We start from the raw sequence: 24,089 nt of genomic DNA on the forward strand, positions 1-24,089 counted from the left end.
TACCTGTCAAGAGTAAGAAAGTTGAAGAAACATATTCTAAAATGGTAAATGAAGGGAAGGAAGTATGTATTTACATAAGTATTCCTTTAGTTAATCTGAAGCTGGTACACACAGTTCCATCATTTATAGGGACAAAAATTTCAAGGACAGAAAAAAAAAAGACAACATCTGCAGGCTCTAGTACACTGCTTTCTTCATTTGTTTTCTCCTTTTGCACCGTAAGAAATATTTACCCTTCAAACAATTCGTTGATTTTGCTCTTCAACCCCAGCTTAAAATCTGCAGCAGTACCCCTTCCAGATCGTTTCAAACTTTCCAGGTGTGCATGGTAGACTGGAGTAACAAACTCCATAATTTTTTCTCGAAGCTTCGCGGAGAACTGGACAAGGTACCTTCCAGCACATCTGAGTGTTACAAGTTTCATTGAATGAACAAGTAAAATTCTGCAGGGGAGTTGGATCGGCAGACAGGAAACTTAGAACATTTGTCCTTAGAACATTTGTCCTAAGCCTTTTACTGGGTGATATGCTTTTTGTAGTTAACAAATTCAATGTAACTGGTCCCCATGCTGCAGTTAGGTAACCCCTCATGTATTCCTTGATACAGTACTGGCGTTTTCCAATCCACCTGGATCCTACAATTAACCGTACATCCCATTGCTTGATTTCCTGTAGTACATAATGTGTGTTGTTCATCAAAAACAAACACTGGAGTTCTTTAGAAGACAGTAACTTGGATTGTTTCTCAAGCGCTGTATCCAAGTCAGCAATGAGCCCAAGTACTAATCGACATGTTGAGTTCATTCCCTCAACTGTCAACAGATCATCACTGTGACCATGTCGTAGAATGGTATCAAGTGAACTCCTATGCTTTACTACCAACCTGATGTACCTCATGAGATACCCACTCCGTGCTGTGATACCTCCATCCTGCACTGCTGTTTGTGAGCTATAAGTTTGAATCAAGATTTTAGTCTCTTTAACTATTTCCCTTGCAGAGTCGTTCAGTTTAGCAAGAAACCCTCAGCATTTCTACTGATAGACTCTGTATGGAACACATTCCTGAGAGTGGGGATGACATCCGCGAGTGATGTGTACATGTTCAATATGCAGAAGAGCTCGGGTGGCTTCCTGATCTCATGGGCACAGATAGCTGAAGCAGCAGTGAACAGACGAGTCAAAGGTTTTCTTGCTGCTTCTAAAAGATCTTTGTGTATGAATCCATCACAAGAAAGATGCTTCTGCTTGAGTTGCATGTGCAATGTGTTGATAATACTGACAATATACTCCAACACTGCAGGCCAGCTCCTCATGTACTTCCAGTGTTTTTTCCCCAAATTTTGGCAGTCGAAACCAAGAACAGAGTCAAAGCCGCCAACAAAATCACACCTGGCTAAGATGTCACAGTATTTGGAATGAAATTCCTGGTACAAATCTCTTGAGTTCTCTGCAGAAATTCGCCGGCTAACTAGTTCTTTGAAAGTGCCAAGTGAGTCGAGACCAATTACGGCATTGAACCTGTTGTCGCTGAATATGTGCGTAGGATTGATATCAAGAGAAGGATCATCCAACTGTTCTGCATCAAAGGTGTTGGCCGTGCTACGAGAGTTGAAGAATGAAGAGGATTTACTGGTGGTGGTGTTGCTGCTGCCTGAAAAATGGCAGCCTCCCAAAGAAGACATCTCATTTTTTCTGGCTGTGCAGACATCAACACGCTGATGCCTGTTAAATAGCAAATGTGTAAGAGAAATATTGACAGTTCTTTACAGCAAAGAAGAAGATTTTTTCGGTTCAAATAGATGCTAAAAAGTCTACTAAGATTTCCCTATGAGAAAACAATTGGCCAAAAACTAATTTTATGCTTGTAGGGTAGCATAACCAAAGATTTTGACTTGGCAAAAAAGGCACAGTTGACCTTGTTTCTAGAGATCAAGAGAAGCGGGCATGTGTAACTTCATTTATGAGATTTCTACACGTCATGCTTTCAGGTTTTACATGTCAACATAGGTATTTCTTTAATCATATGTAAGAACTAAGTGGTTGCTGAAAAGAAACCATGTGATAAAAGAACAGGAAATTTGCCTGCTTGAAATGAGACTCCCGTCATGGAGATACATAATGTTGCATGAAGGATCAGCTTGTTTTTCCAAAATGATTGCTGTCTTGCTCTTCCAGTCATGTCTTTTGTATCAAGGATGGGTGGTCACATAAAACAAGTCAAAGAATCAAACTGGATGATGTTCCATATTTCTCACTAGCAAGTTGCAGATGTTTCTTGTACAGTAGTTTAACATACCTGTTTTTGGCTCCCAAGACGAGTGTGGTAATCTTATGCTTGTTGATGAGCTCCACAATTGCAAGAGCAACATCATGTTTGTCAATTATCAGCGTCTTTGCTTGGACCTAAATGACATAGATGAAACAGTGTACTTTTTGCAGAAAAATGGAAACATTGAAGGCATCCTGATTCAGCATTCACCTTACAGTTTTGCAAGCACTTCTTTAAGGAGTCCTTAACTATGTTGTCCGGATACGCGGATATGGATACCGGTACGCGATACGGGATACTCTGATACGCCATTTTTCTAAAAACAAGGATATGGGGATACGCCAATATATATAAAAAATAAAAATAAATAAAAGTTTCAGGAACTAGAATGTGAGAAAATAGAAGTTCCAAGGACTATAATGCGTCATAAACTCATATATTCATATGTTCTATAATTATTAGAAAAGTGAAGGGGCAAAGGAAAAAAGAACCAACCTTATCTTACCTGTTCGTCTGTTCCACGAATGGATGTCGGTCGTCTTCTTCCCCAACCTCCGGCACTCTCTCTCTCTTTCTTTGTGTAGCGGCCAACTCCGGCGGCCGTGGCTCCTTTCCCTCTCCGGAGGCCACGGCTCATCCTCTCCCTCTCTAGCGGCCGCGCGGGCCGTCCAGAGGAGCGCTCCGGCGGCCGTGGCGGCCCGCCAGCGGCGAGGTCCAGCAGCGCAGCACCACCCTAAATAGTGCTTTAACAGATGTGCGGGCCTCTATCTGGACAGGCCGCGCAGCCGCTGGAGCAGTAGGAGGCACGGACGGGTGGGCGGGCGGAGGTGACGGCAAGGGAGCGATGAGCGATGGGGAAGGAGCAGGAGGAGGCACGGGCGGGTGGCCGGGCGGCAGTGACGGCAAGAGAGCAATGAGCAGCGGGGAAGGAGCAGGAGGAGGCGTGGGCGGGTGGCCGAGCGGCGGTGACAGCAAGGGAGTCGTGCGAGGATGCTGCGGGCCTGCGGCTGCGCGAGTGGGGATGAGAGGGTGGCACAGCTGAACGGAGGACCTTTATACGAAGCGATTGAGTGGTGTTGTTAGGGTTTGAAGGTATCGGACAGGTATCCACAGGTATCCCACGAGTATCCGATTTATTTTTATTATTTGAAAATACCTAAATAGTCCGATACTTACGGGATACGTATCCGGGAGTATCCATGGAGTATGGGTATCCGATACTGGTACGTGAGTTTTGCGAAGTATCCGCGTATCATAGGTCCTTAATATTGTTTCCGATACTCGCGAACAAGATCTTCCCTTAACATACTTGCAACCATTGGAGCTCCCAGTCCCACTGAAAATAAATGGCTATAGAATTTAAGAGGTATAATGCATATCCATTATACAACAACAACATAGCATTTTTTCCCAAATAAGTTGGGGTAGGCTAGAGATGAAACCCGAAAGAAATAAGTTCAAGGTTCAGGCACATTGATAGCTAGTCTCCAAGCGCTCCTATCCAAAGCTATCTCTTTAGAGATATTCCAATCCTTAAGGTCTCTCTTAACCGACTCATCCCACGTCAGTTTAGGTCTACCTCTACCCCTCTTTACATTATCGACCCGCTCAAGAACCCCATTACGCACCGGCGCCTCAGGAGGCCTTCGTTGGACATGTCCAAACCATCTCAGCCGATGCTGGGTAAGTTTCTCCTCAATTGGTGCCACCCCGACCCTATCCCGAATAACTTCGTTCCGGACTCTATCCCTCCTTGTGTGCCCGCAAAACCATCGCAACATCCGCATCTCTGCTATACTCAGTTGCTGTACATGTCGCATTTTTGTAGGCCAACATTCAGCACCATATAACATCGCCGAACGAATTGATGTCCTATAAAATTTACCTTTTAGCTTTTGTGGCACCCTCTTGTCACAAAGGATGCCAGAAGCTTGCCGTCATTTTAACCAGCCAGCTGAAATTTTATGCCTAACATCTTCATCAATGTCGTCATCCTTTTGTAACACCGATCCTAAATACCGAAAATGCATATCCATTATCCAATAAAAATAAATGTTAGGCTCCAGTGATGTGACCCAGCCATGAACGGTGCAGTTCTTACCATGTGGGATTGTTGTGGCTGGCTTGTAGATGTGGAGAACGACTAATGGTTTCTGGGGTGGGATGAAGTCCTTAGCCCATAGCAGGAAAAACTCGCACTGCTTCTCGTCATTCACTGCCAGGTACACCTTCTCCGTGGCAGATCGGGAAACAGTTGTCTCATGCATCAGATCAGGTGGCCTTCGTTTCCTTTAATGGACTAATGTGCAACATCCTTGCAGTAGTTAGCTGTTAGCTCCTCACGCGCTTCCTCTGCATAAATAGACTGCAATTCTTGTTCGTGTTCCCCAATGCCTTTCTCACTCGCAGATTCTTGAGACAAAGGAATCATTCTGTAAGGATGCAGTACAGAGGAAGTTTCTGCCAGGTTGCTGTGAAGGGTTTCGCAAGTAAAGCCAAAGTTACCTCCAAGGGGTTCACAAGCAAAGCCAAAGTTTACTGCTTGGAGAATCATGTAGTAAATTGGTACAATATCACTTTTGTCAGTGGACTAAATATCAAACAGTAACTGAAATTTCGAGGCCCTCAAAAGGAAGTTACTTAGCCAAGAATCCACAAAATAGAAAAACAAGAACTCAAAGTGGCTGTGAATTCTAACGGAAGGACGCAAGATGCATAACTGGAGGGGGGAAAAAAGGCTCCTGCATCTAAATATTCCCCTCTAATCTCAGTTGCCCATGAATGATGTATCTCATGTGTGATAAACAAAGTAACAAATTGCAGTGTTATGCTCTAGCAATGAGGCAGTGACGACTCTTGCTACCACTACCTATGTAGCGCTTTTAACAAAAGCTGAACTTGGCAGCTTATGTCATGCACGCAATGTGTGATAACACCTCTATGCAGAGTGCAGAGAATCCATGAAGCATGAGATAGCACATGCTAACCTTAAAATGTTTTGATGCCCTCTATTCCTCTTCAGTAGTATGTCTCATCTGAGGCTCTGAGCTTCAGGTTCCAGGCTTCTTAATAAACCCTTTTATAGTCCAGGCAACACCATTTTCATTTTCTCAAACTCCATATTTCAATTCTTCCAGATACACATTGAGTTTAATTGTTTAAGTAGAATTTCGCATGCAGTGTATGCATATAGCATGATTTCGCATGATTTGGCTAAATACTCTATTCTACATGTAAACTAATAGCTCATGTATTCATCCTCTATTGATTGAATTGCACACCTTTCGGTGGTGGCAGTGATTGATATAACTGGGAATATTTAGTTTTAAACATTTACATACATGGGTTCAACATTTACATGCATGGGGTTCAGGTTTATTCTGGCATAAACTGCACAGCATTGTTGATTTGGCAAGATGTACAGTAATTAGTCCTCATCTCCCTCGAGGACTGTGATCTCATTCTCCAAACACATCAATTGGAGTTTTTGATTTGGCAAGATATACAGTAATTAGTCCTCATCTCCCTCGAGGACTGTGATCTCATTCTCCAAACACATCAATTGGAGTTTACTTTAGCTGCCTGGAGCCCTAAACTCCATCATCATGTTCTGGTCTTCTGGATTAACTGTAATGCTGAAGCGAAGTAACATATGAACAGATGAAGACATAGATATTCAATATTTCGGTTTCCCTGGTTCCCTCACTTGAATGCTGCAGTAGTGCAGTGGATATCACATCCTCGTAGAGCTGGCAGATGATGCTTTGAAGCGAACAGGTGGTGGAAATATCCAGGGAACTGGAGCTGGCCATGATCTAAAACCTGAGATGCAATTGTAACACCAAGTATCCTCATGATTGTTTCCTTATGAAGCTTTGGAGAGAAGTCACCGACTCGAATTTAAGGCACTGCAGTTATGTTTGCCGACATCCTATTGCAAATGTATACAGGACCTTAAGCACCAGCTTCATGTCAAAAATCCAAATCTCCATTCCACCGTCTTACTTCATTCAGCAAGACAGGTACCTAGAAGAGGTACAGGGAAGCACAATTATGAGAAATGACAAGGTTGAGAAACTAGATCTTAACTATACTAGGTAATGAAAACCATAACTTGAGGTTTAAAGCACTGTGGTAACATTGCAAGACGTCACATTACCAAAAAGGGATAGAAGAATTATGGCTAAATGGCTCCCTCAGTGCAGCCACTTCACAACCATAGTAAACAAATTTTACTACCGTTTTTCAATGCAACTGCAGGGAATTGCTTTTTCGAAATGAAAGATGGGACCAAGAGGGCCTTCTTCAGAAGCAACTGCCTTTTGTCTAATGAACCATGGCCTCCAAGCCACCAATGCAGACATCAGATACCAAGGACACTAAGAGCATCTCTAAGAGTACCCTATTTCTCTTCCCCATCCTTGTTTTTTGGGGGAAAAGTCAAAAAAACCACTCTCCAATAGTTCTCCATCTTAATTCCCTATCTCCTAACAATTGGCCAATTGGGTTCCCTTGTGCGTAAAAATTCGCGCCCCATCGCCCCTCCCCCGTGACTTTTTTTTGTCGCTTCATCTTCTTCCCCGCGCCATCCCTCCTTTGTGCCATGGATCCAATCCATTCTTTTGGTTTTTTTTCCCATGTTAGGATTTAGGGTTTAGTTTCTATGGCCGCCGCCGCCGCCGGTGGCCTGTCCGCCATGGACTGCGCCCGCCGCCACTTCTTCCCGCACCGATTCCGGCCGCCACAGTGCATCACCGGCACAAGTAGTAAAACGGAACCTTCTTGTCGTCCTCTTTCTTTTCTCCCAAATTCCAAGACCTCTCGTGCCCTAAATCACTGGCAATCTAACCTGCAAGAAGCTCCTGTCTGCCAGCCATGGAAGTTTCTCGTGGAATTATCCTTGTGGGGCCACAACTTCTCATTTTTTGGAGTAAAAATAGGGAACTATTGGAGATAGACTCTTTTTTGCCTCCCTATACCTATTTGGGGAGTTGGCAAACAACAAGTTTTGGGGAAAAAATATTAGAAACTCTTGGAGATGCTCTAAGGAACTGGCAAGCTGGGAGAGCAGTCTTCATAGAACTACCTAGCATTTAGCTAAGCAGTATTCCAGAGGGCAAAGTGGAAAAGATACTGGGCGCAACATCAGTTTGAAAAATTATTTAGTGCCAAGGCATTGGATGACCAGAAGATAATGGAATCTTGCAGTAGTTGAGTTCATTAGTAATGTCATTTCATGAGACTATTCTTCCCCAAACATATATAATAGATGTCTATTCTATGCTGTTTTTTTTTCTCTGAAATTGGTTGTGTACACTGAGGTACTGATATACTCCCTACTCTTTTTACAAGGCTTATTTCCTTTTGTTAGCACAAACCTTTGACCAACAGTTACTCTATTAATGCAAATGTTTGTGACATAAAATTGATGTTATTATCAGTATTTTAAAATCAAACTTGATGTTATGAGATCAGTATTCGAAAATACTTATGATTGAAATTGTGTCCTGTAAATGAAATATTAATGGAGTAGCCATCGGTCAAGGTCTTGTCCTAACGAAATGAAATAAACCTTCTAAAAATGAAGGGAGTACTATCTATTGTCCATTATTACTAAAAAAATGTGATATGAATGGTTCAGTCGCTCTATGAAAAAGAAAATGATGCCAGAAATACTCAAAGAGAAATATCCATCCCTCAATCTAGTGGACTCTAATCACAATTAGACCATAAAAATCAAGTTCAATATTCAAACTTATTAAATACAAATGGCAAGCAAAAATGTAGTGTTCATTAAGATTAGTTTTGAGGTGAAAAAGGTTAGGAGCCTTTATTGTAATAGGAGTACAGGACCATGCCAGTATGCCACACAATTGAATAAGCCAATTGACCTATTATTCCAATCATGCAGAAAACCAGGCTAGACTACTGTACAGCTGTCACACCATGCCCGTGGGATAAAATAAGATGAACTCATGTTAACCATTGTACAATAATTCTAAAATTATCATGCACTAGGACGATAAAAGGCAATCCGACGATATAGTGTAAGAGCATACCACACAAGAACAGATGGTATCACTTCAGTATAGTGTGATCTGAGATAATGGCAATCTCTCCCACTCTGGACCTTGCCTCTCATGAAGCCACCGGGTCAACAATGGATGGCACCCAATCAAACGAAGAAATTCCAGGGACAATGGCATGTTTTTCGGTAGTGATTGAAACCCTGGGCAGTGCGAGATGCCCAGTTTGTTAAGGGATGTCATTCTCATGAGCTCAGTTGGCAAGGACTCTGTCGTAACTCTTGTGCATCTCTCAATGATCAAACTTTTTAGGAAAACAAAGTTTTCCAGGTTAGCCAAGGAGGAAAGCATATGGCAATCCTGAAAGCACAAATGCCGGAGTGTTTCAAAATGCCTTGAACCTTCTGGCAAGAGAAAAGATGTGATATTCTTGCAGTCAGCTATGTCTAATGAGGTGAGAGCAGTTAAGTGCTTGAAACACAAACTCAGCTGTTCATCATCCATGTTGCACTGTGATAGTCGCAGTTTTCTTAGTGATGTTAGCCACAATCCTTCAAGCACCAAACCCCAACAACCTCTAATGTTTAGAACCTCAATAGCCTCAAGGTGTTTCTGATGTAAGAACTCTTCTCCCAACATGCTTGCAGAAGAAATTTCCAAAACAAATTTACCTGATTTAGATGAACAGTAAGGGGTCAATTTGAGATTAGAAATCTTTTGAGTTCCTTCTATTGTGACACTTTTTGTTGTAGGAGGAAGCCAGGGCACTTTGACCATTTTTTGACAATTTAAAATCTTCAATTTGCGCAGGTGGGGAAAATAGTCGCCATTTCCTCCGGTCCAACTAATTAAGTTTGACATGTCATCTAATTCAAGATCCTTCAGTGATGTAAATGTCTTAGTGCCATCACCATAGAATTCAATTCCAATTTGAGTAACAGAGGGCATCTCCTTTAGGTGCAACACCTTCAGAGACGGAAGCTGTCCAAGTGGAGGAAGCAGCTTCCACCTTCTGCAGTTTGTCAGATACAAGGATTTTAGATGGGATAGAAATCCCACCTCAAAACTTTTCAGCTCCAGCCACCTTGGTGATAATACCCCCTTGTACCTCTTGATATGAAGCTCTTCAAGGTTTTTATAAGGTTGTAAGCATTGTAATACTTCAGCATCTATGGAGGGGCCAAAAGCTGAACCTGCAAAGGTCCATTCAAGTTTCAGAATTTTAAGATACTGCTTATTGGACAGTTGCGCATTGCGAGCTTCGTCCTCGCATTGAACATTTTCCAGATTCTTGATGTGAAGTAGACCATGAAGGTCTTTCATATCCTTCAACTCCTCTAAGGTATGCCCGCTTTCTGTTTTAACATGAAACTCGATAGACCCTTGAAGTTTAACGAGACTACCAATACCTCTTATCATTGAAATGTACTTTAAATCTACGCCAAGATGCCGCAAGCTGATCAGCTGGTGGATACCCTCAGGCAATGCATCTAGTTGACACTTCTTTGGAATATCGAGAGTTTGGAGATGCAGTAACATGCTCACAGATTCAGGTAGCACCTTGATAGTATCAGGAAGTGCGATGTAGCGCAGATGAATTAGATAACCAATTGCTTTAGGTAGCTCTGATATAAGACATCCAGTGAGATCTAAAGTGCGTACATTCTTTAACTCAGAGAGAAAGTCAACTGGGATAGTACTTGAGGTCATCGACGAATCTTTGTATACAATTAATGTCCGTAATCTTCTCAAGTCGCATTGCTTCTTGAGGTGTGAGAGGAAGTTGCTTGAAACAGATATGTGTCTAACACTAGACGGTATGCTTTTGGACATGTTGCCTTCTACCCTTGCACAACCAGAGTGGGAAACCGTTTGTGCCAAATCATGAATCAGGTCATGCATGACATAGTGCATTCTGTTTCCCTGCCTAAGAGTATGAAAGAATGATCTTGCCAACAGTTCTTTGAAATATTCTATGCCTAAATCCTCTAATAAGCTCCCACTTTCAGTCTGAACGAAACCCTGTGCTATCCACATTCTGATCAATTTCTTGTGGTCAAACTTCCAGTTCTTTGGAAATATGCTGCAATACGCAAAGCAATACTGCAAATGCTGAGGGAGATGATAATAACTCGATAAAAGTGTCGAGACAATGTCATTATGAATATCTGTCCCCGAGATACTGTTCCAATCTCTTTCACTTCGAGTGTTACTGAGCGTCCCACCGATCATTCTGGCAGCAAGAGGGGATCCCTTAAGATTGGACGCTATTTTCACCCCAATCCTCTGTAAATGCGGGTATTCGCAACTATCCTCACTACCCAGTGCACACTTCTTGAGGAGCCGCCAATTCTCTTCCGGTCCCAACCCACCCAACATCATTGGGATCCTCACACCTAGCATGTCAGCAACCACCTTCATTCGTGTAGTCACGACGATCCTGCTCTCTTGCTTCCCACGCTGCAGAGGAGCTAGTAGGTTCCTCCACCTCTCCCTGTTCGCCGACATTTTCATCTCTTTATCATCCCAAACATCATCTAGGACAAGCAAGAACCTCCTCCCTGCAACAGCAGAAACCAGCAAATTTTGCAACCTGTCAAAATTCACTATCCCATCATAGTCCACCTTCCAATCTGCAGCAGCCTGCAGGATCCCCCTAGTAAGACTCACATCATCCACATGACTCGAGGCACACACCCACATCCGGAGATCGAAGTGCTCCAGAATTATTGGATGATGAAACACCATCTGAGCCAGCTTTGTCTTGCCGATCCCACCATCTCCAACAATGCCCACATCCGGGACACTCTGGTTCCCGAGTTGAGCAGAACCATTGCAACGAACTAATGTTTCGACCAGGTGGTTGAGCTCGCGTTGGCGGCCAAAGAATGCGTCGTCAGCCGGCATGATGGAGCTAGAGTTCCTGGCGAGCCGGTTCCCACAGTGCGGAGAGCAGGCTCCGTCGAGACCGACGAGGGAGGCGATCACGGCGTAGTCCGCGCAGGCGGTGGCGAGCTTATCGAGGACGGAGGGCAACCGTTTGAAGGGGTGGTCGGAGCATACTGATACCAGGTGGCCGCAGACCGAGCCGGGGGAGAGATCGGGGCTCGGTCCGGTGAGGGCATCCGCAAGGCTCCTGTAGCGGATTTCGTCGAGGATGTTGTCGGCGTCGTCCGCGGCGTCCTTGAGGCGGTTGAGCCAGGCGAGAAGGGCGGCGGGGAGCGGGCGGCACCGGGCGCGCTCCACGGCGGAGGCGGACGCGCTGAGGCGGACGATGTAGTCCACCAGGCGCTCGAGGTCGGCGGAGGCGGACCCCGAGGGGAGGTAGCGGAAGAGGTCATCGGCGCAGGAGCGGATCCCGGCGCTCAGGCTGTCGAGAAACGGCGACACCAGCCACCCCGCCGCCGCCGCCGCCGCAGTGGAATACCCCATGGGAGTCTCCGGGACTCGGCGGGGAGCTCGAGGGTGTCGAGGTGGCGCGATGCGCTGGCTGGTTGGAGTGGAGTGGGAGGCGGAGGAGCCATCGGCGCGCCGGGAAAAGGAGGAAATCGCGAGAGGCCGGCGGCCTGCGGCGTTGGAAACTTCGAACGTTTCTGTCGTCTTGTTCTCGCCTTGTTCGACGGAGAAGGTTTCTGGGGCGGACTGGACAATGGACATTCCCCGTCGGCAGACTTTCATGGGCCCCCCAGTCTTTACGAATTACCTTTGGGCCCTGATCTCGGTCTGTTGGGCTAGGCCGTTTCTTTGCGTGGTTGGAGCGGTGCAGTGTTTGGAGGCCCAATGTGGCTGTGCCATTGGGTCCATCCTTTCAACGCACCGTCAAATTTGGACTGATTTTTTTCTGACAAATATCTTTCTTTCTTGGTTTGAAGTCTGAATGAACTCGATGCGGATGCCGGAATTTACTTGGGTTGATGTTTAAAAACAGAAAGAAAGATCTTGTGAGTTAGCCCCCGATTCTATGCCTCATGCTGGTGAACCCAAAACAAAAGGAAATGCTGAACTAATTGAAGTCGAAATCAACGGAACAGGACAGCATGAATCCGGCAGATCAAGATGCAGTCAGTGCCACGCGCTCCAGCCACTGGATCGGGTCGCCGCCACCACATTTGCGCCGTGTTTAGTTGCAAAAATTTTACGGTGTAAAACACTGTAGTACTTTCGTTTGTATTTGGTAATTATTATCCCGTTATAGATTAATTAAGCTCATTAGATTCATCTCGTGATTTACAAGCAAACTATGCAATTAGTTTTTTATTTCGCGTAGATTTAATACTTCATGCATGCGTTAAAAAATTTGATGTGACGGAGAATCTTGTAAAGTTTTGGAATTTTGGATGCAACTAAACAGGGCCTTGATTTGATTCTGCGGCTCTACTGGCTGCGGCTGCGGCTGCGGCTGACGTCTCGTACGGCTAGATAGCTGCTGCTCGATCTCCAGTCGCTCGCATTCGCATCATCAGAGGGCCCAGGCTCGGGCGCGCGCTGCCACGGCCCCGCGTCACCATCAAAGCTAAGCTCGCAGTCGCAGCAGATCGATTCGAGAGAGGAGGAGGGGGGAGTCGATGGAATGCAAAGTCCGGGGGCGCAGGGAGGACGGAGGACCTGCTCAGCTGTTCCCGCATCGGCCGGCACATCACTCCGCGTGGGCGCGCGCGCACAGGGACTGGGGGACTCGGCAGCTAGCGCGCGCGGCCGGCCGGGCACGTACGTGCGCGCAGGGTCGTCGGTGGCAGTCGTCACCCCCGGCCGGCGCCCCCTATGCCATGACCATGACCCATCGCAGACGCATACGGCAGATCCAACATGCTGCTGAGCATCGTGGGAGACGCATCAAATCCTCCATACGTGCGCTGGTGCCACTGGGTGGGCTCGGCGCGCCAATCATGACTCGGTTGGTCCGTCCCGTTCCGTCCTGTGGCCTCCTGGGAGGCTGGGTTCCCGTCCACGGCGCCGCTCGCGCTCGGCGGTGGGCAGACACGCGCGTGCTCCTCCGCATTTATGCAGCTCGGAGTTGGGTGAGATCTCCGATTCCATCCGCCTCGCCGCCGGTTAATGGCGCCGCGCGCGAACACCGTGTGGCTAGGGATGCAAGTCTCTTTTTTTTTGTCACTGGATCGATCCAAAATTTAATAAAATGAACTACAATGGTATGCTATGTAATTAATTTGAGAAAAAAATGAATTGGAATGAGAAAACCCAAAAACAATAATGAATACGCACTTGCATCCCTACCTGTGGCAGATGATGCCGACTCGTTTGACGCACTGCACCGCATCTTGTTGGCTTCAACTTCAATGGCAGGATCGTATGTGCGAGGACAAGTTGACAATGCATCGTCTTCCTCGTTAGATCATCTGCTACGCATGGTGCTACAGCAGTAGTACCGCCCCTATACCGATCCGGCGATCCGTGTCCACTGATCGCGGGTCTTACCATTATCGCAGCCTGCCTGTAACAGTGCACTGGCCTCGTACAATTACTGTGGAAAACCAGAAGCTAAGTGTGTCAACTCTGAAGCTACCGCCGCCGCCGCTGCTGGAGATCTCGTGCTCTCGTGCGCGCCAGGGATCGGAGCTGAGCGCGTCGCATCGCAAGATGCTCTGCGCCGCTGCCCCGGCAGTTGGCTAGCTAGAGACCCATGCCATGCATTACGGTGGTGGTGTGGTAGATGCAAAAGGAAGCGACTGTTACCGGGAAGCAGCTAGCCGCGCGCGGGTCCCACCTGTCATCCAGTGAAAGGGATCCGTCGTCCATGTGCCCAAGCACTGCACGTGGGCATGTACGTTCACCGACAAATCGAACCCGCAGGCTGTGGATCTTATTAATTACGTACTGCTATATAATATACCACGGGGTGCAGGCATGGTCGCATGTATGTTCTTGTAACACCCCGATATTTGCCGGGGTCGCCAAGGCCAAATTGACCACGGCGCCGCTCGCGCGCGCGCCGCGCGTCCGCGCCAGTGCCGCCACGCGTCGTCATCCCCTGCACGCTCGACGAGGATGGCCGCCGAACCGCCACGGCGATGCCGTGACGACCCGAACGACTGCACCTCACCCGTTCTCGCGTTCTTGACCGCCTAGACCATTCCCGCAAGCTCAGAGCCGTCCTTGACCTTCTCTTCGTCGCTCCTGAGCCCGAGAGCCGAGCCCCGCGCGCCCCTTTGCCGAGAACAGTCAGCGCCGCCCGCCATTAGCGCCGCCGCTTGCCGGTCTCTTGTGGAGCTCTCTCCTCCACCCTTCCTCGCGCCCAACAAACCCCGCAAAGAGCTTCCTTGACATCTGTTGGTGCTCCCCGACCCGCTCGCCGCCGCCCAGGCCTGCTGCACCGCCGCCGCCGCCGCCTACAGCCGCCGCCGGAGTCCTGCTCCGCGGGGAAACCCCAAGCCGGCCTCCCCAACCCTGTCCAAGACCATCTACAGGTCCCTCTCGACGTCCTCTTGCTCCTCCCCCTATCCCCCCTCGCCGCCGGCCGCCGTAGGTGCCGGAATCCGGCCACCACTGCCTCCCCTGTTTCAAACCCCGACCAGGGACCCACGGTGAGAAGAAATAGAAGTTCAGGGGTCTAGATGCAAGATTTCCTTTCCTTTTTCTTTTGTTTTCAAAAACAGCAAACTTGTAAATTCCATATAAAATCGTAGAAACATCAGAAAAATGCAAACTAAAATGTTTTGGAATCCTTAGATCAAAACCTACAACTTTTGTTACAGCTACCTGTTCATATTATGCTTCTATTTTAATCTAGGAAAAAGATTAGATTACATAGGTTATAATTATTCTATGAGTTCTACTCACTATCTATGGGTTATTTTTGGTGGGTAGCTACTTCATGCTATGCTTAGATTTGTGTAAAAATTTGAGTACCAGTTAATACTTTTAACTAGGTGAAACCCTAGTCTAGGCTAGATCTAGTAGAATAATATATTCTTTTATTTCTGGATGTTATTATTTAGATATATTGATGAAACTTTTTCTGTGTATTTCCAATACTAAATGAACACCACTGTCCAAATCTAGTTAATTATAGATTTGTGTAGCTATTTCTTTTATTTAATCCTTGTTTAGTAGGCTTTAATTATGAGAAATAATTTATATTGTTTTTAAATCATGAAAATATTTCTGAGTGTTATTTTTGAATAGCTTAGCTTGTCCATGAAGTTTGAGCATCAGTTCATGACTAGAACAGAAGTTAAAAATGAATCTTTTTAGATTGATGTCTGTTTTGTTTATTTTCTCAGAATTAATTCTGTGTAGATAAAATTATGAAAATTCACAGTAGTTAATTCATCCATGTGTCGACCTCCTATTAAATTTTCAGCTTCTGTTTTGCTCTGGTCTGACCTGTATAATTCAATCTTGTTCTAGGAGTTGTCTGAATGAATGAATTGTTCGGATTAAATGGATGCATGAAATGACATGATTTTTACAGAGTAGATTGCTCTTTGTGCCTTCTGTTTTTAATATTTTTTTCTGAAATTTTTGGTTGTTTATGTACTGAGTTATTTAATTATTAATAAGCCATGACCTACATGTTATAGAAATCAACTACTGCTTGTTTGTGCAGTTAGTGAACTTCTTTTGTGCCGTTGATCATGATGCCATGGGTAGTTAGAAATGTAGTTAACTACTCTATAAATGATTGCCCATGTGATATGATTGTTTGCTACTTGTTAGACTACAACTTTATCGTGAAGGAAAAATAATAGCATCTATATTGTTGAGCAACTCAGAACTGTGCATTCATACATATGCATTGCTGCATTTCATTTAGGTACGATAGATGAACCTCGTGAGGGATGTGACATTGAAGCCGAGCCAGAAGACGGTGAATGGTGGACCCATCTAGAAGATGGATGGATGGATTCCGATGTGCATGACCGAAGGTAGGTGCTCGCCAAGCGAGTATCATCTAATTAACACTGACTCAGTGTTCATCCCAGGCAAGCCCCGGTGCACATCCGTTTATTTCAAACTATGACACCTATATTATGTTTCTATTACTTGTGCATTAGGTTCAGGAATTATTTGAAACCCTAGTTGCATGATCCCTAGGTCTCCTCGAGTTATACTAGTATGTAGAGGATGATAGAAATGCTATGCTTAATAAGATCTCGGTAGAAGTCGAGTGATTTCTGGTCACTCGCGAGATATAGGATGTATCGTTATTTTGAGTATATGGAATAATGGAATAGGTTGGAGAAAGAGAAGAAAATGGAGACCGGGCGGGGAAAGGCTAGCCCGTCTGTGTCGATTAAGGACCGTTCGTTGTCCGGCCCTGTGATCGAGTTTGAATTGTACTAACCGCATGCCGGGAGTAGGAGGTAGTCGAAACCGGTAAGCCGAGTACTGCCCTGTTTCGAAAGTACAGGACTCCAACTCACCTCCTGGGGTAGTCGAGTAGTCGCGGAGAAATGGGGTTGCATATGTTTATTTTTGGTGGTCTCACGTTGAGCTCGGCTGACCATATGATGGTGGGGCAGTCCTGTAGTTCGAGACGGGGAGGGGAATGGTTGGTTTGTATTGTCCGACGGGGCAAATACGTGCCGTGTTGGTTAGGTCCACCTTGCAAGGTTAAATCGGATCTATCCGCCGTACGTCGCATCTCGGATATGAGCACCTTGATCACAGCACCACATCGTAGAGATGCTATATGGAATTTAAATGATGGTTAGGAATTAATTATCTTGTTTTAATATTTCAATGTTAGCTATGGTTGCTTAGAAGGTGCAAATACTAGTTGATGGTTTAAACATATGGAAACTTGGAGCTAAAATATTGAAATTAAGGATCCACTTTTAGAAGCTTTTTATGCAAAATAACCACCAGCCAAATGCCTTGCATGTCTAGATTTGTGGGCTAAGTTATACCCACTGGTCGGGTAAGTCTTGCTGAGTATTAGTATACTCAGGGTTTGTTGTTTACCCTGTTTCAGGTATAGAAGCTAACCAGGATTCGCATCAGTGGGCTCGATGTGACGTCCTCACGTGTTCATAGTTATCATTTCATTTTATTGGTTCTCAATCAAATTTCTTCCTCTCAGGTCATATTCTCATCCGCTGCTGTCATTTAATTTATGTAAATTCTAAATTTAAAGTGATTGTGTAAATATATATGTTATTATCTATTTTTGTGAAATTATATTATGCTGGTACCGTCTGTGCTCGCCGTCGCGCGAGACTTCTGGTGTGTTTCGATCGGCCTGTGGGTTGGAAACAGGCTGTCAGGTTACACTTAATTAAGCTAATGCGCCTGATGCGTTCAAATGATGGCCATTACGCTTAATTAAGCCGTTTAACTTGGCGGTTCTGTCACAGTTCTAGTAACCAAGAAACAAAAGGAACCATGTTTTGTGCTCACGCCTTAACAAGCGTGCATCTCGACCGCCAAGAAGCTAGCTTGTACTAGAACCAGATCGTTCATCGTGAGTTCGTGACCGTGCTCGATTCGAGCAAGGTTCAAACTTCAAGCCATTCGGCCGGCGTCGTCGGCAGCTGAATCCCCGGGGGCCGGCGCCGGGGCCGGATCAATCCGGCTACGGCACCATCCGTCCGTGCAACGCATGGATTCGCCGCCCCCAACACGGCATGTGCGCACGGCCCTGGCACCACCACCGGGGCACCACCGCGCTGCCGTCCCCCGCCTGCAACGCAACCAGACCACCAACTCCCCGCGGCCGTGCCTGCTGCCGTCCTTAAGTGCGATGCCACCGCTCGCTCGCCCGTTCTCCCCGCCCAGCTCGGGATGGGCGCTCGCCGATCGATCGAATCCACCGGCATCGGCGCCGCTCGCCGCAGCTCGGCCGCTCTCGTCTCCCTCTCTCTGACGAGCGGGGAGCCCTGCCTGCCGCTCTGCCGCCCCAGCCCAAATCTCAAGGCCCATGACACGTCAAAGCTGCTGATTTTCTTTTTCTTTTTGATTCCCACCCTCCTCTTCCGGGCCGGGCTGTACTTTTTTTTTGTCCAAAGAAAAAAAAATCCCGCCTGCTCCGGGGTCAGGCGCTGCCGGCCCACTTGCTCTCGCGTCGCGTCCCGATCCCACACGGCCCGTACCGCCTAATCCCGCCTGCACCCCGTGATTAGATTACTCACCCATCGGGCTCAGATGCTGCGCTCGCCTCTAGATGCTCTCAAGTCAATCTTAAACTTAAATTTGAATCGAGGCCGTGTTTAGGTGTTTTGAAAAAAAAATTGTGATGGAATCTTACTAATTTGAAGTACTAAATAAAGTCTATTTATAAATTTTTTTGCACAGATGGGTTGTAAATCGCGAGACGAATCTAATGATGTTAATTAATCCATGATTAATCAATAATTATCGGATGGTTACTGTAGCATCACTGTTACAAATAGTGGATTAAGTTGGCTCATTAGATTCGTCTCGCAATTTACAGTCCATCCATATAAAAAGTTTTATAAATAGACTTTATTTAGTACTCTATGCATGTATGAAACATTCAATGTGGAGTTTTTTTTTTGCATTTACGATGTTTAGGGTGGTAACTAAACAGAGCCCGACTCTCATGCGAACCGCGCGGCTTTCTCCTACTCTCGTGTCCTGGCCTTGCCGCGCCGGCACGGCGCTCGTACGAGACGCTGTGTCTGTGTTAGCCGCGCAGTTAAGAAGAGACAGCGATCCTTCAACGCCAAACCACGGTACAACCACAGCCTCTCCTTCACCATACCTTACCTTTCCAACGCGGCGTACCAGCGCGGCCATTACTAGGGTGTGGGGTTACTGTTACCGGCTGCCGCGCCGCGGAGTTTATCCGGGCCTGCATCCCTTGCCCCCCACCGCCGCTGGCGCTGGGGGCTAGCTGTGGCTCGCCAGTCGCCCACAGCCACAGCTCGGTCGATCCCATGATCCCATCCCATCCATCGCGGCGGGGCTGGCTGATGGTTGCAAATCTGGTTGCAGGCGCCGGGGCAGGGACGACAGGCACGGGCGCATGGTCCAGCCCCATCCGGTCCGGGTCCAGCGGGGAGGGGATCCAGTGCCCGGCGGCTCCGGCTGCATGCCGCGGGCGCGGCGAGGGAATGCCGCCGCCGAATCGAGCAGCAGCACCAGCGATTCAAGCATGGGCGACGGCACGGGGGAACCTGTAGAATAATGCGGCCGCCAGCGAGCGAGATCCCAGCATGTGCGCCCGGTGCGCGGCGCAGGCGTCCGCCGGCCGGCCCGTGGGAATGGATAGCCGGTGTCGCGCGCCCTGGCCGAACGAACCCCATGCGCCCCCGCGCTGCAGCTTGTTGCGTAGCGCGTGGCAGCATGCGCTGCTGCTGCCGCTAAGCTGCTTATCCCTTGGGCCCGTCCCCGGCCGATGGATCGAACCAATTCCTCCGCCCGCTGCTCGACTCGATCGATGCGGGGCAAACGCTGCAGAGGCCACGCCCAACGGCGGCCTGCCACCGGCTTTTCCCCAGCCTTTTGCCCCCAAATCATTTGGCATCTCGTCACGTCCCGTCGTCCCCGGGCACTGGCCAGAGTCACCACAGACCCATCATCCCATGTTTCACCATTTCACACACACTTGCACACCAGTGGCATGGATGATGATGAGTGTTACCGTTTACTCGTACATGGATGCTTGATTCACGGTCGATCAGATGCATAGCTTTGCGCCTTTGCTGCTTGAGACTAGGAGCTAAACAGAGGTTGCAGTACAGTAACGAGAACGAGCTGAGGAAGCTACTTGTAGTAGTCGAATTAGAGCAGAGGAAGGAGAAAAAGGAAAAAAAAAGGAAGAGGGGGACGCAAGGTAATAAAGATGTGGAAGAAGGAGCCTAGAGCTCGAATTTGTATGTACAACGCTGAACGCCCGTGTTCCGGTCTGCTCCGCCGGTGCCGGTATCGTACACCTTCTTGGAGAAGAAGGTCCGGAGTCCGAAGAGCCCCTGCGGCGGGTTCCCTTCCTCGGCGGCGCCCTCCGAGCAACCCGCGCTGTTCCGGCACCCGGCCGCGGGCGCGGCCACGCTCGGCGACGCCTTGTCGTCGGCTGCTTCGGCGGCGGCGGTTGGGGCGGGCGTGGCCTTCTTCTTGGCGCTGGCATGCTCATGCTCGGCGGCGGTCTGCTGCAGCTTGTTGCGCCGCAGCTGCCACACTGCGCTGGGGCGGCCGACGCGGATGCCGGTGCCGCCGGAGGCGGTGTTATTGTTGTTACGGCCCTGTCCGGGCACCAGCCTCCGCAACATGGACGAGGCGCTGCTGCTGCTGCTGCTGGTGGTGGCGGCGGTTGCAGGGGTGGGCAACGGCGCCGCCTCGGCGGCTGTAGCATCTTCTTCTGGTGCATGTGCTGCGGCTGCGGCGGCAGGAGCTGCAGCAGCTGCTGCTGCATCCGAAGCGGCGGCGGGAATGGCTGGCGCAGGTCCGGAGGACTCTCCGCGAGAGTTGCTACGGGAGCACGGGGCGCTGCTCACCTTGCGCGGGGCTGGCGCCGGGGCCGGCGGCGCGCTCGCGGCGCTGGCATTCGCACTGGCATTGGCGTTGGCGCTCCCGCTGGAGCCGGCGCTGGCGTTGGGATTCGGATTTGCTGGCTTGGCCCTGCTCAAGGAGCCCGTCGCCGCGCCGCCCGCGGAGTGGCCGGCGGAGCGGCTCCTGGAGAAGGGCCAGATGTTGATGTTGATCAGCTCGGCGTTCCCGCTGACGCTGCTGACGCGGCGCTCCACCTTCTTGCGGTCCTTGGCCTCGCCGCCGCCCGCCTTGAAGATGTCCTTCCACTTGAACGTGACCGCGGGGAGGTCCGGCGTTGGCGCGATGCCGGACTCCGCGAGCGGCTGCGCGGCGGCCTCGCCTTCCGCTTCCGCTTCTGGCAGCGGAAGCGCCGCGGAGTCCGCGTCCTTGGAGTCGGCCCCGGCGCCCTCGGCGTCGCAGCCTTCAGCGGCAGCAGTGGCGCCGTCGCCGTCTGGGGCCGCCGCCTGGAGGTTGTGGAGCGGGAGCACGACGCCGCCGGAGAAGAGCTCGTCGGCGGTGAGCAGGGCCGGGGCCGGGAACGCGGACGGGTTCCTGCCCACCATCCAGAACTCGAACTCGGGCGACGCGGTCGGGGACGGCGACGACCTCCCGGACTCGGCGCCGCTCTCCGGAGGAGGAGGAAGCGCCTCCACGGCGTCCGCCATTGCCGCTTCCTTCAGCAACAACAGCGCGGCGCCACCGGCCTGTCAGCAGCTTTACTTCGAAGCGGCGGCGTGGATCTGGGAGCCACAGACAGTCGAGGCGGTGGCGGCGGTAGCTGCAAGCGGCAATGGGGAATGGATTTCAGGCTCTCAGCAGGATGCCATGGGCTCGCAGGGGCATATCGCACAGTGAGCAGCTGCAGAGCAGGGGCGGGCAGCAGGGGAAGCGGGGATGGAGGAAGAGCGGGGAAGAGAAAGGCGTGGGCTGCGACCTGACGCGTATTTATCAATGGCATCGAGGAGGCGAGTGGATGGGTGGTGTGTGTGGCCGCGGCTGCCGATTTCCACCTCGCCTGTCGCGAGACGCAGAATTGCATATGCGCTCTGAAATCTTTCTCTGGTGACGCGCTCTTTATTCGCCCGTTTCTGGGGACGACCACCAGGCCACCACACCACGTTTACTTGCCCCCTCTCTCTTTTTTCTCTCTCCTCTCTCCGAAGCAAGCAAGCCAGCAAGGCGAGGTGAAGGTGAAATGTCGGGGCGAGTGTGACATCAGTGCCGTTAAGTAACTGTTCTGTTCACATCGAGCTAAGCTAGGCACCACATGTCCGTACTGTCTCCGCGCACTGTTACGGCAAGCCCAGCTGAGCCGACTCACTTCACCGAACTCAGGTCCGGTAAAAACGAGCTCACACGAACACCAACGAGATCGTAGCAGCATTCGGACATCGTTATCAGGGGGTTGATCTGCTGCTGATGGTGACGGGGCCGCGTTAGTTATCGCCGTTTGGTGCGCAACAGTGCTGGTACCACACAGTACGACCGCTGCCAGCCACAGCTCGTGCCGTTACGGGTCCGCCACAGGTGAGCGGCCGCCGCCAGGCCTCGGTGCCCGGCCGGCCTGGGCGAGGGCGACCTCTCACCTCTCAGGCAGGCAGCGCCCTCCTGGCCAGCGCCCGCACCCGCGCGCTCCACGCCAGCAGCCGCGCCTCTAACTTAACCCCGGTGGTTACCGTTAAGCAGCTGGCGACCTGCTGCTGATCGGAATTAATTATCCCGCTGACCCGTCGCCGCCGTGTCAGCGTCGCGGGCGCCGCCGCTGGCCGGCCGGCTCCAATCATACGTGCGTCGCGCACACCGCCGTGCCGGGCCTCATGTCCGGGACCGCGCAGCCGGTGGTTGCCGGGCTTGCGGTTGGGCGCTCTCGGCCCGAGCCGAATCTAGCAGCAGTTGCGCTTCCCTGTCCAACGGCGCGGCGCGGGGAAGCAACCGGGAAGCGTCGTCGCGCCATGGACCGACCGATTTGAGCAGACAAGGGGGAGTGCGGGGAGGGAGGACGGGAGACTGTAGCGTGGCGGTGCTGACCCCGCCGGAACCGAATCGAATCGGGTCACGCGCCTGCGCTACCGGAAAGGCGGAGAGGAGAAGGTGGTGGAGGAGAAGGTGGTGGAGGAGGAGGAGCGGCTGGCCGGCCGGGTCATCACATGGTGGCGCCCATGCATGCAACTTGGCCGCCGACCCTCCCCGGCCGGATTAACCAACCGCCGATCAATCATGCGTTCTGCTACCACGAACGGCTTAAAAAGGTGCCTGCCTGCCTCGGATGCCCAACAACAAGAAGCGCAGTCCACAGAACCAGCGAGCTCTCCCAGCTCAGCTCAGCTCTCGCCGGCAATGGCGTGCAGCTACTAACTGCTGCTGCCGAGTGCCGACTGTACACACCCTTTCGCCCTTGGATCTCTGCTTCCTCCATATCTGCGCGCACGCAGTGTTGTTGTTGTGATTTCACGAGGTAACAGAGCTACTACCGGTGGCAGCAAGTTGGGTCGCTTTCGCGTCAGCCTCTCTGCGCCTGCTTACGATGATTCCGTGCAGGCCGGCAGGCTCGTGTCAGCCGGAGTACTCGCTCCGTCACATAATATAAGCATTTCTAATTATGTACCAAGTTCATCGCATTTTCTATGTATCTGGACAAGTACTTGTCTAAATACATTAGATATATTATGAACTTAGACATCTAAAAACATAGCTAGAAATGTTTATATTATTTAAGAGAGGGAGTATCTTTTCTTTGGAGGGGAGGAGATCGTGTCAGGTATCTTCTGCCACCTCGCCATGGAATTCCGTGTCGCGTCGGATGCTTTTCTGCTTCCTTGCTGGGTCCTACATGGGCCCGGATTTTGTACCCCCGGTCGGAGTGAGACGGAGGCCCGACAATTTTGTTCATGGCCCGGCCCGTGCTCGGTTTTGGTGAACAAAACCGCTGGGGTTATGCTGCTAGCTTTGAGGGCGTATGTGGGCCACATATTTCGAGCCCAGAGCTCATGGTTCCACTGTCTAGGCCCAGTTAAAGAAACGTTCAGGCTTTGGACCCATGCCCGTGGCTCAACTATTTCCTGGGCTTTTCTGTACAATAAATTTGACTCGTGGATTTTTTTTGGAAAAAATCCATTTTGCCTCCTTGAACTTTGGGCCGAGTTCACTTTTCCTCTCTGTACTTTGAAACCGGCTGACCAGCCTCCTCGAACTCCCGAAACCAGTCACACGACCTCCTTGAGCGGGTTTGAGGGCGGTTTTACTATTTTTCTTTTATGTTTATTTTAACTAAATTTTTGAAAAATCATAGTAAATTACAAAAAATCATAAAATAGAAAATGCAATTTTGTTGGACTCCGTATGAGT

General features: G+C 49.5%; 2 protein-coding genes across 3 annotated transcripts; both read right to left on the reverse strand.

Moving 5' to 3' along the window:
• Positions 1–49: 49 nt before the first annotated feature.
• LOC120709095 (putative disease resistance protein RGA1) lies at positions 50–11,901 on the reverse strand. 2 transcript variants are annotated; one of them, XM_039994617.1, is made up of 2 exons: positions 8,328–11,901; positions 50–1,721 (listed from the first exon to the last, which is right to left on the reverse strand). In XM_039994617.1, the coding sequence occupies exon 1, from the start codon at positions 11,724–11,726 to the stop codon at positions 8,352–8,354; it is 3,375 nt and encodes a 1,124-aa protein (XP_039850551.1). In that variant the 5' UTR covers positions 11,727–11,901; the 3' UTR covers positions 50–1,721; positions 8,328–8,351. The 2 variants fall into 2 exon arrangements, with proteins under 2 accessions (XP_039850551.1, XP_039850552.1); XM_039994618.1 differs by lacking the exon at positions 50–1,721 and adding an exon at positions 5,533–6,294.
• A 7,939-nt stretch (positions 11,902–19,840) lies between these two features.
• On the reverse strand, positions 19,841–21,712 carry LOC120709097 (myristoylated alanine-rich C-kinase substrate-like). Its single transcript, XM_039994620.1, has one exon. It carries the CDS (start codon positions 21,407–21,409, stop codon positions 20,078–20,080), a length of 1,332 nt encoding a protein of 443 aa, XP_039850554.1. The 5' UTR covers positions 21,410–21,712; the 3' UTR covers positions 19,841–20,077.
• Between the last annotated feature and the right edge of the window lie 2,377 nt (positions 21,713–24,089).

This window comes from Panicum virgatum, chromosome 5K, assembly GCF_016808335.1.
Source record: "Panicum virgatum strain AP13 chromosome 5K, P.virgatum_v5, whole genome shotgun sequence".
NCBI classification, from domain to species: domain Eukaryota; kingdom Viridiplantae; phylum Streptophyta; class Magnoliopsida; order Poales; family Poaceae; genus Panicum; species Panicum virgatum.

Coding starts and splice junctions, on each gene's coding strand:
- LOC120709095 (XM_039994617.1), bottom strand. CDS start 11,726: ATGGGGTATTCCACTGCGGCGGCGGCGGCGGCGGGGTGGCTGGTGTCG.
- LOC120709097 (XM_039994620.1), bottom strand. CDS start 21,409: ATGGCGGACGCCGTGGAGGCGCTTCCTCCTCCTCCGGAGAGCGGCGCC.